We start from the raw sequence: 15,197 nt of genomic DNA on the forward strand, positions 1-15,197 counted from the left end.
GAGCCGTGAAGAAGGCCTATTGTGTGTTAGCGTTTATTAATAGGGGGCTTGAGTTTAAGAGCTGCGGGGTTATGCTGCAACTGTACATGACCCTGGTGAGACCACATTTGGAGTATTGTGTGCAGTTCTGGTCACTTCACTATAGGAAGGATGTGGAAGCATTGGAAAGGGTGCAAAGGAGATTCACCAGGATGCTGCCTGGTTTGCAGGACAGGTCTTATGTGGAAAGGTTGAGGGAGCTAGGGCTTTTCTCATTGGAACGGAGGAGGATGAGAGGCGACTTAATAGAGGTTGAAAAGCTGATGAGGGGGATAGATAGAGTGGACGTTCAGAGACTATTTCCTCGGGTGGTTGTAGCTGTTACAAGGGGGCATAACTATAAGGTTCAGGGTGGGAGATATAGGAGGGATGTCCAAGGTAGGTTCTTTACTCAGAGAGTGGTTAGGGTGTGGAATGGACTGCCTGCAGTGATAGTGGAGTAGGACACTTTGGGAACTTTCAAGCGGTTATTGGATAGGCACATGGAGCACACCAGAATGACTGGGAGTGGGATAGCTTGATCTTGGTTTTGGACAATGCTCGGCACAATATCGAGAGCCGAAGGGCCTGTTCTGTGCTGTACTGTTCTATGATACAGCAGATAGACAACTACACACAGTAGGTGGTGAATATTCGGACGCTTATCCCGGGGGTTTGCTAAAAGCCACTGATTTTAAAATTAAGTTGAACAGGCATTTAGCCTGAATATTTTTGAATTAACTCATTAAATATTTACTGAACATGAACTGTGTCATGATATACATCAGCATATCATGGTGCAATCATACACACACTGATACACTGATGGACATACAGTAGGACCAACCAGCATACACAACATCGCAGCCAATCACCAGTGAGAGCACACGCACTATAAAAACAGTGGACACCAGAGTTTCCGCTCATTCTAGCAGCAGCCAGCTCAGAGCACAGAGCTCACAGCCTGCCTCTCAGACATTCACCAAGTGCTGAGTGCCTCACCTATTTAGTGATAGGACAGGGTCCACAGATAAGCTGGTAATGCATATATGTTATTACAGTTGAGTTGTTAATAAAATAGAGTTACACTATCTCCAGCCGTGTTGACCTGTTTGTAGACCAGAACAACCAACACGACATGGTTCCAGGAGTGGACGCATACTAGCCCCTGTGAGACCTACCTGCAACCTATCAGCAATCTGCCATCCTGCAGCATGGAGAACATCAACCCGCCGCTGCCGCTGCTCCGCATCGCTGGCAATCTCGGGGTGAATTGGAAGCTTTTTAAACAGCGCTTCCAGCTCTTCCTAGAGGCCACAGACAGGGAGAATGCATCGGACACCAGGAAGATTGCCCTTCTTCTCTCCACGGCAGGGCAACACGCCATCCATATCTTTACCTCCCTGACATTCGCGGACGGCGAGGACAAAACCAAATACAAGACGGTGCTCCTAAAATCTGATGAACACTTCAGCGTTGAAGTGAACGAAAGCTTCGAAAGGTACCTGTTCCAGCAGCGCCTGAAGGGTAAGGGCGAGCCTTTCCAGTCTTATTTAACGCACCTCCGCATCCTCGCGCAGTCCTGCAGCTATGGGCCCACCTCTGACTCCATGATACGCGACCAGATAGTTTTCGGGGTCATGTCGGACACCCTGCGCCAGCAGCTCCTTAAAATCAAGCAACTCACCCTAGCGACGGCCATCGAGACCTGCGTCCTGCATGAGAATGCCACAAGCCGGTACTCACACATCCAGGCGGCTGAAACGGCGCGGCAGGGGGCCCATGAGGCGGAGCGGGTCCAGACGATCGAGTACCTCACGGCCCGCGGCCCGGAGGTGGACGGCCGTTTCGCGTGCTGTCTGAGGCCTCCCGCGCATGTACGCGCCAAAATAGGGGACATTGACGCGGAGGAACGCGTTGCGCAGGCAAGGCCGCACCGCGCATGCGCGGTGGTGCAACGAACGCACTGACGTCATGACGTGCGGCAACTGTGCCTCCGCCCATTTAAAGTGGCAATGTCCGGCCAAAGCGCGACAATGCCTACGCTGTGGCAGGCTTGGCCTCTGTGCTGCCTGCTGTCGAGCACCTCAGCCTGCCAACTCGCAACAGTTTAACCAGCCTCGCAGAAATGTTCGGGCAATTCTACCCACTTTCACCGAGTTCGATCCTGACATCGTACAGCCCAGTGACACTGAGGACAGGGAGCCTTTCCGTATTGCTGTCATCAACAAGAACAAGCTGTCCCCGAGCCGACCGCACCAGCCGCTGTCGGTGCACAGCATTGATCCGGACGACGAGTGGTGTGCCACCTTGACGGTCAACCTATCCCAGATCACATTCCCAGGACACGGGTGCTTCCGCAAATCGCCTCACATGGTCAGCACTTCAAACCCTGGGGGTCAAGCCAGCAATTCTTCCATTCATCTGTCAACTGGTCGACTATAATGGCAACGTCATCCCCGCCACGGGTCGTGCCAACTCGAAGTGACGCACAACTCGCGTAAAGCCATCCTACCCTTTGAGATTGTGGGCTCTTCAAAGGACTCTCTGCTAGGCGCACAGGCGTGCAAACTCCTCCACCTCGTTCAGCGAGTACACCCTCTCTCTCCAGGAGGCACATCTGACTTCCAAGATGCGGAATTCAGGGTGCAACTAAACTCAATCCTCTCTCACAACCAGGATGCTTTCGAGGCCATGGGTACACTGCCCTACACATACAAAATCCTGCTCAAACAGGATGCCACCCAGTTAGTTCATGCACCTCGCAGAGTCCCAGCACCCCTAAAGGACGGCCTCAAGCAGCAGCTGCAGGACTTTCAGGACCAAGGAGTGCTTTCCCGGGTGACGGAGCCAACTGCATGGGTCAGCTCCATGGTGTGCGTCAAGGAGCCTTCCGGCAAGCTCCGGATCTATATTGACCCGAAATACTTAAATCGCAATATAATGAGGGAACATTACCCCATACCCAAACGTGAGGAGATCACGTGCGAGATGGCTCGGGCAAAAATATTCACCAAGCTTGATGTCTCAAAGGGCTTCTGGCAGATTCAATTGGATCAGTCCAGCAGGAAACTGTGTACCTTCAACACTCCATTTGGCAGATACTGCTACAATAGGATGGAGATTAATTTAGATAAATGTGAGGTGATGCATTTTGGCAGATCGAATCAGGCCAGGACCTACTCAGTTAATGGTATGGCGTTGGGGAGAGTTATAGAACAAAGAGATCTAGGAGTACAGGTTCATAGCTCCTTGAAGGTGGAGTCGCAGGTGGACAGGGTGGTGAAGAAGGCATTCGGCATGCATGGTTTCATTGGTCAGAACATTGAATACAGGAGTTGGGACGTCTTGTTGAAGTTGTACAAGACATTGGTACGGCCACACTTGGAATACTGTGTGCAGTTCTGGTCACCCTAATATAGGAAGGATATTATTAAACTGGAAAGAGTGCAGAAAAGATTTACTAGGATGTTGCCGGGACTTGATGGTTTGAGTTATAAGGAGAGGCTGGATAGACTGGGACTTTTTTCCTTGGAGCGTAGGAGGCTTAGGGGTGATCTTATAGAGGTCTATAAAATAATGAGGGGCATAGATAAGGTAGTCAACATCTTTTCCCAAAGGTAGGGGAGTCTAAAACTAGAGGGCATAGGTTTAAGGTGAGAGGGGAGAGATTCAGAAGGGCCCAGAGGGGCAATTTCTTCACTCAGAGGGTAGTGAGTGTCTGGAATGGGCTGCCAGAGGTAGTAGTAGAGGCGGGTACAATTGTGTCTTTTAAAAAACATTTAGATAGTTACATGGGTAATATGGGTATGGAGGGTTATGGGCCAAGTGCGCGCAACTGGGACTAGCTTAATGGTAAAAACTGGGCGGCATGGACTGGTTGGGCCGAAGGGCCTGTTTCCATGCTGTAAACTTCTATGATTCTATGATGCCATTTGGAATCATATCGGCCTCTGAAGTTTTCCATCGCATCATGGAACAGATGATGGAGGGCATCGAAGGCATGCGCGTCTATGCTGACGATATAATTATTTGGTCTACCACACCGCAGGAGCATATCAGTCGCCTCCAACGCGTCTTTCAACGGATATGGGACCAGGGCCTGTACCTTAACAGAGCCAAATGTTCTTTTGGCCAAACCAAGCTCAAGTTCTTGGGGGGCCACATCTCCCGGTGGGGTGTGCGGCCAGATGCCAACAAGTTGGCAGCCATCACTACTATGCAGAAGCCGACAGACAAGAAGGCGGTGCTACGCTTCCTAGGAATGGTCAACTTCCTGGGACAATTCATCCCTAACCTCGCTTCCCACACCACACCTCTCCGGCACCTTGTCAGGCAGACAACTGAATTCCAGTGGCTTCCCACCCACCAGCGTGAATGGGAGGAGCTCAAGGTCAAGCTTACCACCGCCCCGGTACTGGCGTTCTTCCGTCCTGCAAGGGAGACGAAGATCTCGACTGGTGCCAGCCAATCCAGCATTGGGGCGGTCCTCCTGCAACAAGATGACGCATCATCTTGGGCCCCTGTCGCCTATGCGTCACGTGCCATGACCCCCACAGAGCAGCGCTATGCGCAAATTGAGAAGGAGTGCCTAGGCCTGTTGACAGGCGTTGACAAGTTCCACGACTATGTGTATTGCCTTCCCCAGTTCACTGTGGAGACCGACCATCGCCCGCTGGTTGGCATCATCCAAAAGGACATTAATGACATGACCCCTCGCCTCCAGCGCATTCTGCTCAAACTCCGGAGGTACGACTTCCAACCCGGGTAAGGAGCTGATCATAGCAGACGCGCTGTCCAGGGCAGGCGACACTCCATCCGACCCAGAGGGGTTCGTTGGTCAAGTTGACGCACATTTAGCCTTCACTTCTGCCAATCTGCCAGCCACTGACGAACCCCTTGCCCACATTCGCCATGAGACTGCGGCTGACCTCCTTCTGCAACGTGTGATGCGCCACATGACGGACGGGTGGCTCCAGTGACAATGCCCACAGTTTTACAACATTCGGGACGACTTGGCAGTCGTGGATGGTGTCCTGAAGCTGGACCGCATTGTGATCCCACACAGCATGCACCGGCTTGTCTTAGAACAACTGCACGAAGGCCATCTCTGCGTTGAAATATGCCGACGGAAGGCCCGAGAGGCTGTATACTGGCCGGGAATAAATTAGGACATTGCCAACACTGTGCTCAATTGCCCCACCTGTCAGCGGTTCCAGCCGGCACAACCGCTGAGACCCTTCAGCCCCATGAGTTGGTCACGGCCCCCTGGTTGAAGGTGGGCGTGGACCTGTTCCATGCGCTCGGCAGGGACTACATCATCATCATCGACTACTTTTCCAGCTATCCTGAGGTCATACGCCTGCACGACACCATATCATCGGCTGTTATCCGGGCCTGTAAGGAGACCTTTGCTCGCCACGGCATTCCGCTCACCGTGATGTCAGACAATGGACCCTGCTTCGCGAGTCAGGAATGGTCTTCCTTCGCTAGTGCATACAACTTTGCACATGTGACTTCCAGTCCCCTGCACCCTCAGTCAAATGGCAAAGCAGAGAAGGGCATCCACATTGTAAAAAGGCTCCTCTGCAAGGCTGCTGATGCAGGATCTGACTTCTGCCTTGCCTTGCTGGCCTATCGCTCGGCCCCACTGTCCACGGGCCTATCGCCAGCCCAACTGCTTATGGGTGCCACCCTCAGGACCACTGTGCCGTCCATTCACGTCCCAGACCTCGACCATGCTCCGGTACTTCGGCGGATGCAACAAGAGCGTGAGCAACACAAGGCGGCTCATGATGCTCGGGAGACTGATCTTCCTGCCCTGGTGCCTGGAGATCATGTCTGCATACACCTTCCGGAGGGTGGCTGGTCGGCAACCGCCAAGGTTCTTAGACAGGTGGCTCCCCGCTCGTTTCTGGTTTGTTTGCCTGATGGCTCCATTCGCCGCCGCAATCAGCGTGCCCTTCGTCTGGTTCCACGCTCGCTATGAAATTCTGCACCGGTGCCACGCCCTCCTGTTGTCCCTGACATGGACTTTGTTGAGCTTCCGGATGCCCTGCCTCCTCCTCACTCGACCGTGGCCTGGCCCATCCCTCAGCCGGTGGATCCTGAACCACCCTTGAGACGGTCAACCCGAATTCGTCGCCCACCCCAAAGACTTGATTTATAAACCTTGCACTATTGGACTGACTGACTTGTTCTGCCGTACTGTTTAAGAGTTTTTCATCGTTTGTTAATAGCATTTGTTTCGTTCTTGGTGTAACATAGTTTTCCTCTGCACCTGGCACCTTCCCGTGTATATAGCATAGCCACATGTACATATTGATGTAAATAATGCACACACATGATCAGACACACTCACTACACTTTATTTTTCTCATGTAGGCACATATTCTTTGCGAAAAGGGGGGATGTCATGATCTACATCAGCATATCATGGTGCAATCACACACACACTGACACACTGATGGACACACAGTGGGACCAACCAGCATACACAACATCGCAGCCAATCACCAGTGAGAGCACACGCACTATAAAAACAGTGGACACCAGAGTTCCCGCTCATTCTAGCAGCAGCCAGCTCAGACCACAGAGCTCACAGCCTGCCTCTCAGACATTCACCATGTGCTGAGTGCCTCACCTAGATAGTGATAGGACAGGGTCCACAGATAAGCTGGTAATGCACGTACCCAAGCTTACAGTCTGTTATTACAGTTGAGTTGTTAATAAAATAGAGTTACACCATCTCCAGCCGTGTTGACCTGTTTGAAGACCAGAACACCCAACTGGATTTTATAACAACTTACCTACACTTTCGGTGGATTAATGTAATATGTTTTACATAATACACTGGGCGCGATCTTCCCAAAAGGGAACAAAGTTCCTTTGCCAGCGCGTTTAGCCGTGTGTTTCCTGGCACTCGCAGTGCCGAGAAAACGTGGCTATTCAACGCTACTCGTGTTGCATAAGGGGCCTAAATGGGAAACGCCCGGCAAGGCCGCACATAGCCCCGTTTTTTACAACGGGGTGCTCTACTCACCGGAACTACCCGTTGTAGCGAGAGATCGGTATGCTATTTTCAACTCTCCGAGGCCCCCCCAAAAAAGCCCGACCTCCCCATCCCACCCATTGGGGGCAGGATTCTCCTTGCAACGTCTCTCAAGGTTGCGATGAATCTCGCGAGGCGTTGCGAGCCAGATGGATCCCGGGAACAGGGTCTCCCAGCTTTCACTGGCCATGCTGTGCCACAGAGAGATTCTTTTCTGGCGCAGTGTGGCCGGAAGATCGTGCCCGCTGGCTCTGCCCTAATGAAAAGCACAAATTGCTGACATATTGTGTGACCAGCCACATAGGAAATGCAATAATATAAAGTTAGCGGGAATATGTGCTCACTTCCTAGTTGTCAACTTTGTGTCACAGGAATGTGGCACAGTCTCTGTCACACTTGTCCTCAATTGGTTCCAATTTCCTTTCCAATGGAGCAGCAAATAAGAATGCTGTATCCAGTTAGGAAAGGTAAATTGAATTATCCCATTAATTTGAGAATATCGGCATATTTTATTCCACGGAATCTCTTTGTTTGAACTGACAATTAAAATTTCTTGCAGAAACATCTGATGAAGACGAAAATGAGGCACCAGGTAATAAATTTTTATACTCATCTTAGAATTGTCTACAATACCAAATGATAACGGGGGGAAGGGAAAGTCAGGGAACCAAGAGGTGAAGTAATCCGTGGGAAGCGTAGCTGCTTAGGAATACAAAAAAGCACGAAAAGACAGAACTCAGGAGAGGTTACAATAGTCCCCATCCCACAAAATATGACACAGTGTATGGAAAGGCTCAGTAAACCAAGGTCCACCACACTAAGAAAACAAAAAGGGACGGTCAATAGAGAATTAAAGGTGCTATATTTAAATGCGCGCAGTGTACGGAACAAGGTAGATGAGCTTGTGGCCCAGATTGTGACTGGCAGGTATGATGTGGTAGGCATCACAGAGACATGGTTGCAGGGGGTTCAGGACTGGCATTTAAACATCCAGGGATTCACAACCTATCGAAAAGACAGAGAGGTGGGCAGAGGGGGCGGGATTGCCTTGTTAATTAGGAATGAAATTAAATCAATAGCACTAAACAACATGGGGTCGGATGATGTGGAGTCTGTGTGGGTAGAGTTGAGGAACCACAAAGGCAAAAAAACCATAATGGGAGTTATGTACAGGCCTCCTAACAGTGGTCAGGACCAGGGGCACAAGATGCACCACGAAATAGAAAGTGCATGTCAGAAAGGCAAGGTCACAGTGATCATGGGGGACTTTAATATGCAGGTGGACTGGGTAAATAATGCTGCCAGTGGACCCAAGGAAAGGGAATTAATTGAATGTTTACAGGAGGGCTTTTTGGAACAGCTTGTGATGGAGCCCACGAGGGAACAGGCCATTCTGGACTTAGTGTTATGTAATGAGCCAGACGTGATTAAAGATGTTAAAGTAAGGGAGCACTTAGGAGGCAGTGAACATAATATGGTTGAATTCAATCTCCAATTTGAAAAAAAGAAGGTAGAATCAGATGTAAAGGTGTTACAGTTAAATAAAGGTAACTACAGGGGCATGAGGGAGGAACTGACGAAAATCGACTGGGAGCAGAGCCTATTGGGAAAGACAGTAGAACAGCAATGGCAGGAGTTTCTGGGAGTAATTGAGGACACAGTACAGAGGTTCATCCCAAAGAAAAGAAAGGTTATCAAAGGGGGGATTAGGCAGCCATGGCTGACAAAGGAAGTTAGGGAATGCATCAAAGCAAAAGAGAAAGCCTATAATGTGGCAAAGAGTAGTGGGAAGTCAGAAGATTGGGAAGGCTATAAAAACAAACAGAGGATAACAAAGAGAGAGATAAGGAAAGAGAGGATCAAATTTGAAGGTAGGCTAGCCAGTAACGTTAGGAATGATAGTAAAAGTTTCTTTAAATACATTAAAAACAAACAGGAGGCAAAAGTTGACATTGGGCCGCTCCATAATGACGCTGGTAATTTTGTGATGGGAGACAAGGAAATAGCCGAGGAACTGAATAAGTACTTTGCGTCAGTCTTCACAGGAGAAGACATGAGTAATATCCCAGCAATTCCGGAGAGTCAGGGGACAGAGTTGAATATGGTAGCCATCACAAAGGAGAAAGTGCTAGAGAAACTAAGAGGTCTAAAAAAATTGATAAATCTCCGGGCCCAGATGGGCTACATCCTAGAGTTCTAAAGGAGATAGCTGAAGAAATAGTGGAGGCGTTGGTGATGATGTTTCAAAAGTCACTGGAGTCAGGGAAAGTACCAGAGGATTGGAAAATCGCTGTTGTAATCCCCCTGTTCAAGAAGGGAACAAGAAAAAGATGGAAAATTATAGGCCAATTAGCCTAACCTCGGTTGTTGGCAAGATTCTAGAATCCATTGTTAAGGATGAGATTTCTAAATTCTTGGAAGTGCAGGGTCGGATTAGGACAAGTCAGCATGGATTTAGTAAGGGGAGGTCGTGCCTGACAAACCTGTTAGAGTTCTTTGAAGAGATAACAAATAGGTTAGACCAAGGAGAGCCAATGGATGTTATCTATCTTGACTTCCAAAAGGCCTTTGATAAGGTGCCTCATGGGAGACTGCTGAGTAAAATAAGGGCCCATGGTATTCGAGGCAAGGTACTAACATGGATTGACGATTGGCTGTCAGGCAGAAGGCAGAGAGTTGGGATAAAAGGTTCTTTTTCGGAATGGCAACCGGTGACGAGTGGTGTCCCGCAGGGTTCAGTGTTGGGGCCACAGCTGTTCTCTTTATATATTAACGATCTAGATGACGGGACTGAGGGCATTCTGGCTAAGTTTGCCGATGATACAAAGATAGGTGGAGGGGCAGGTAGTATGGAGGAGGTGGGGAGGCTTCAGAAAGATTTAGACAGTTTAGGAGAGTGGTCCAAGAAATGGCTGATGAAATTCAACGTGGGCAAGTGCGAGGTCTTGCACTTTGGAAAAAAGAATAGAGGCGTGGACTATTTTCTAAACGGTGACAAAATTCGTAATGCTGAAGTGCAAAGGGACTTGGGAGTCCTAGTCCAGGATTCTCTAAAGGTAAACTTGCAGGTTGAGTCCGTAATTAAGAAAGCAAATGCAATGTTGTCATTCATCTCAAGAGGCTTGGAATATAAAAGCAGGGAGGTACTTCTGAAGCTTTATAAAGCATTAGTTAGGCCCCATTTAGAATACTGTGAGCAATTTTGGGCCCCACACCTCAGGAAGGACATACTGGCACTGGAGCGGGTCCAGCGGAGATTAACACGGATGATCCCAGGAATGGTAGGCCTAACATACGATGAACGTCTGAGGATCCTGGGATTATATTCATTGGAGTTTAGGAGGTTGAGGGGAGATCTAATAGAAACTTACAAGATAATGAATGGCTTAGATAGGGTGGATGTAGGGAAGTTGTTTCCATTAACAGGGGAGACTAGGACCCGGGGGCACAGCCTTAGAATAAAAGGGAGTCACTTTATAACAGAGATGAAGAGAAATTTCTTCAGCCAGAGAGTGGTGGGTCTGTGTAATTCATTGCCACAGAGGGCGGTGGAGGCTGGGACGTTGAGTGTCTTTAAGACAGAAGTTGATAAATTCGTGATTTCTCGAGGAATTAAGGGCGCTGGAGAGAGAGCGGGTAAATGGAGTTGAAATCAGCCATGATTGAATGGTGGAGTGGACTCGATGGGCCGAATGGCCTTACTTCCACTCCTATGTCTTATGGTCCTATGGCTATTGCTGGCCACATTGCAGGCTGCCCATTCCTTGGCTACATTTCAAATGTCACACCTCTGATATGCAAATCTTTGACCAACTTTGGAACTTATTGACCAAAATGCATGTTTGTGGATGGGCAAAGAAAGCAGACTTGTGAATATGAGGGAAAAGCTGCAATAAAGAAATGGAACTAATCAAATAATTTAATATATTTAATGATCTGGATGTGGTTGTCAGGAGCATGATCTATAAATTGGTGGGTGAAACTAAGATCTGTGTGAGGGTTAGAATTGTAAACAATGCTCAAGTCATCAGACAAACCTTCTCGTATGATGGGAGAGAACCAGGAAATGCTGTGTAATTGGGACAAATATACTTGTAGGCAGTGTGAATACTCAGCTAACATACACCCTTCAGGGAAAAGCATGAAAGAAAATAGAGAAAGAGATCTGGGTGTTCCCGTGTAAGTATTTCTAATGGACCATGCCATGATAGTTCGAGCGATCACGATATTGGGATGCAGTCACAGGACAATTGAATCACAAACGATGCATACTATTTTGTCCTTGCACAAGACCGAGGAGAGACCTTATTTGGAACACTGCATTCGATTTTGGTCTTGTGTGTGAAATTGAGGCTTTGGAGGGGAGAGCCAGTGCACTAATCAAATAATTCAGAGCATCAAGTGAGGCTAAGAGAGTCGTCACTCTGCAATATAGAGAAACAGAGGCTTAGAGGAGATTCGATTAAAGTTTCCAGGATGATGAAAGGAATAGAATATGTTCCAGTTCACAGTTTACTAAAACTAAACAGGTTTGGGAGGTCCAGGGGTCAGAATGTTAATCTGTGGAAGGACAGATTTAGATAGGAAACTGGGAGCTGACCCAATCCCCATAAAATGATGGATCTGTGGGATAGGCTGTCAGATTGTTTGATGAATGCCAATTCATTCGAACAAGAGCTGGACCAGTTTCTGGTTGTGGTTGTGGGGACTGGGTGTGTGATGTTGGGGTGGTAGGTGGAGATCATCTCATACAGAAAGTAGGAATTAGAGTGAACCAGCAGCTGTAAAGTGATCTTTCTGAGCTCTTTACAGTCACATAGGGCAGCAGTTCACAAGCATTATTTGGAGGTGAACACCTATTCAGATTTGCTAAAATTTTACATACCCCGACACGCTCCCCAAAAATTCCCCCCCCAAAGTTTCCAAGTTAATTTGTGGCGGTTTTTTCATGGAGTTTCCCGTCGGCCCTGCCGGCTAGTTTCCCACCGCTATTCAATGTCACTTAGTCACTGTTTGGGCCCTGGGGAGTTTCTCACTGATGTATCCCACATTTAGAATTTTCGTTAGCACTGGGGAAGTGAACTCAGAGTTCAGGCTGCCATTTTGAAAGGGTGCCCCGATCTCTAAGTGAGCTTGTAGTTTCCCCCACACACACACCCCCACACCCATGGGCAATGCCACCCCCACACATATGAACACTACCCCACACCCCCCATGTGAGGACACCTCACTATGGGGTCCCTGGGCACCCCTCCCTCTTCAGGACCCTCACCCATCATCCCTCCAACCTCCTTGAGACCCATACTTACCTGCCCTGCACACCCCCACCCTTCAAATCCCCTCTCCACCCTCATTTCATGGGCATGGCCCCCCCCCGGCCCCTAACCCTTGGCAGTGCCACCATGGCACTCGGGCATCCTTGCAGTGCCACCCTGATACCCAGGCGGTGATGCTGCTGGCTTTGCAGTGCCATCTGAGCACATTGGCTGTACCAAGGTGCCAGCTGGGCAGTGCAAGGTGCCCACGTTCCGGGGGAGGGTCAGGGAGCCACCTTGCACTTACCCGGACCACCCTGGGGTCTCCGATGGCCTGAGAGAATCCTGGGTACCGCACTGTCTGGACCAGCACTGATCGGCGCCCGGCTGCAGCCTCCCTGGGGAGGCCGAAGGATCAAGGGAGGCTGGTGGATTCCACGCAGGTAGGTCTTAAGTAGGTTTACGATTTACTTCCGTAAATGTCATTAGGCCCCACCCATTTGGGGCAGGGTTCCGGCTCCGATGCCTCGCGGGACTTTGGAGAATCCCGGGAGGCAAGGAGGCAGTCGGGAAGCTCGCTGGAGGTCTTTCCCGGCATTCACTGTCGCTTTGCGCTCAAGCGAGAGCACAACAAGGCCGGAGAATCGTGCCCGATGTTTCTATTTGACATCATCTTGTATGATCATCGGTTGCAAACAGCGCTAAACCTTCCTGTTAAGAGGGGGGCAGGACGGAGTAGACAGGGAGAAATTGTTCCTGCTCGTAAAAGGATCAAGAACGAGAGGGCAGAGATTTAAAGTGGTTTCGAAAAGAAGCAAATGATGAGAGAAAAGATCTTTTCACTCACCCAGTGGTCAGGGTCTGGAATGCACTGCCTGGAAATGTGGTGCACGCAATTGGGACATTCAAGAGGCCATTAGATGTTTCTGTTCAAGTAATCATTGTGCAAGGTGCAGGTAAAAGGCAGAGGAATGGCACAAAGTCATGATGCTCACTTGGAGAGCCGGTGCAGAAACGATGAGCCAAATGTCGTCCTTCTGCACTGTAACAATTCTGTGATTCACTATACTTTCAATGATATATGTAAAAATAATTTAAATACTGGAGCTGCAATTTTCTAACAATATGGCAAAGAATGAATTTTGATCATCTAGTTGCAAAGAATATTTGCTTGTTTAAAGATAGATCAGTGAATACACTTCCTGCTCCTATACAAAGGAATAACAAACTCAGCAGCCCCTCTTCCCCATACGCTGTCCCCATTTACTCTTTTTTTGTATATGTAGGTGATGACCTTGACCAGATAGGCTGTGCTGCCCAGCAAACTAATTTTTAATCTTTATTATTGTCACAAGTAGGCATACATTAACACTGCAATGAAGTTACTGTGAAAATCCCCTAGTCGCCACATTCCAGGGCATGTTCGGGAACACCGAGGGAGAATCCAGAATGTCCAAATTACCTAAGAGCATGTCTTTCGGGACTTGTGGGAGGAATCCGGAGCACCCGGAAGAAACCCAAACAGACATGGGGAGAATGTGCAGACTCCACACAGACAGTGACCCAAGCCGGGAATCGAACCTGGGACCCTGGTGCTGTGAAAAAAACAGTGCTACCCGCTGTGCTACCGTGCCACCCTTACTCACCTAGCAGCACTGCACCAGTTCTCAGGCCCTTACAGCACCATTGACCTTGCTGCTGCTCCAATTGTGATGATATGTATATGGCTAGTTTGTACATAATGTTATGCACGACCTCTGACCACAGGTGGGCATTGTAAACTCATCAATCAAGGGCGGCACAGTGGTTAGCAGGTTCGATCCCGGCTCTGGGTCACTGTCCATGTGGAGTTTGCACATTCTCCCCGTGTTTGCATGGGTTTCGCCTCCACAACCGAAAGATGTGCAGGGTAGGTGGATTTGCCATGCTAAATTGCCCCTTAATTGGAAAAAATGAATTGGGTACTCTGAATTTATATTTTTTTAAAAAGAAAGTAAACCATGTGATCTGGGAGTTGGTTGCGCTGGGAGATTGACGTATTTGTAGTAGTTCCAAAACAGTTGTTTAGTGTTAGTTATTATATTTATCCTAGTTATCATACCACGCAGTTGTTCTACAATAAATTATTTTAAACCGTATGTTCTGTAGTTCCTCATTATCATCAGCCAGTCGACAGAACATGTCACCAATCACCGATGTTTCACTCCTATGCTTATTGCTCAACTGCCATCTCACTAGTCAGCATATCAGCAATAAGTGCGGGAAAGAAACAGAATGGAATTGGAGGAGCAGTGAGGAAGCGAGTGATTGTGCATGGTTCTTTAGCGCTGGAGCCATTTGCATTTGGATTCTTTTGCACAACGAAGAGGAAAGAGGTGAGAAAAAATTGTCATTCCTACAAATCCACAAATACACAATTGAGAGACAAATACCTCCACGAAACACAAAGTGTACCCCCATGGGTATAGGTACGCAGCGTGAGGAACCAGACACTGGGGTCACAGGAAGGTAATTTTATTCGGGTTTTCTGACTTATAATGTGCCAATGAGTCTTTCTCAGGAATTACATGGCCAAAGTAGGCAGCAAAGGGAGAAGCTGATAGAGAGATGGAGGCAGTGAGGGACAGGGAGAGAGAAATATAGATAGTCCAAGGCAGAGTGATGTATGTTCACTGACTGAGAGGGTAGTGTGTTCACTGATCTAGAGAGAGTGCTGGGTGATCACTGATCTAGAGAGAGTGCTGGGTGATCACTGATCTAGAGAGAGTGCTGTGTGTTCACTGATCTAGAGAGCGTGCTGGGCGATTATTGATCTAGAGAGAGTGCTGTGTGTTCACTGATCTTGAGAGAGTGCTGTGTGTTCACTGATGTAG

The 15,197-nt window shown here is 48.7% G+C and overlaps 1 protein-coding gene across 8 annotated transcripts in view; it reads left to right on the forward strand.

Moving 5' to 3' along the window:
• Positions 1-15,197, forward strand: part of LOC140390078 (kyphoscoliosis peptidase-like) — a 930,728-nt gene that overhangs the window by 320,924 nt on the left and 594,607 nt on the right. For 7 of the 8 annotated variants that reach the window (XM_072474955.1, XM_072474961.1, XM_072474960.1 and 4 more), the window contains one exon: positions 7,629-7,661. The exons of the other annotated variant lie outside the window; for it this stretch is intronic. In XM_072474955.1, the coding sequence (XP_072331056.1) occupies positions 7,629-7,661 (33 nt within the window). The remainder of the gene's footprint in view (positions 1-7,628; positions 7,662-15,197) is intronic. 8 annotated transcript variants of the gene reach the window in all.

Source organism: Scyliorhinus torazame, chromosome 14 (genome assembly GCF_047496885.1).
Source record: "Scyliorhinus torazame isolate Kashiwa2021f chromosome 14, sScyTor2.1, whole genome shotgun sequence".
NCBI lineage: Eukaryota > Metazoa > Chordata > Chondrichthyes > Carcharhiniformes > Scyliorhinidae > Scyliorhinus > Scyliorhinus torazame.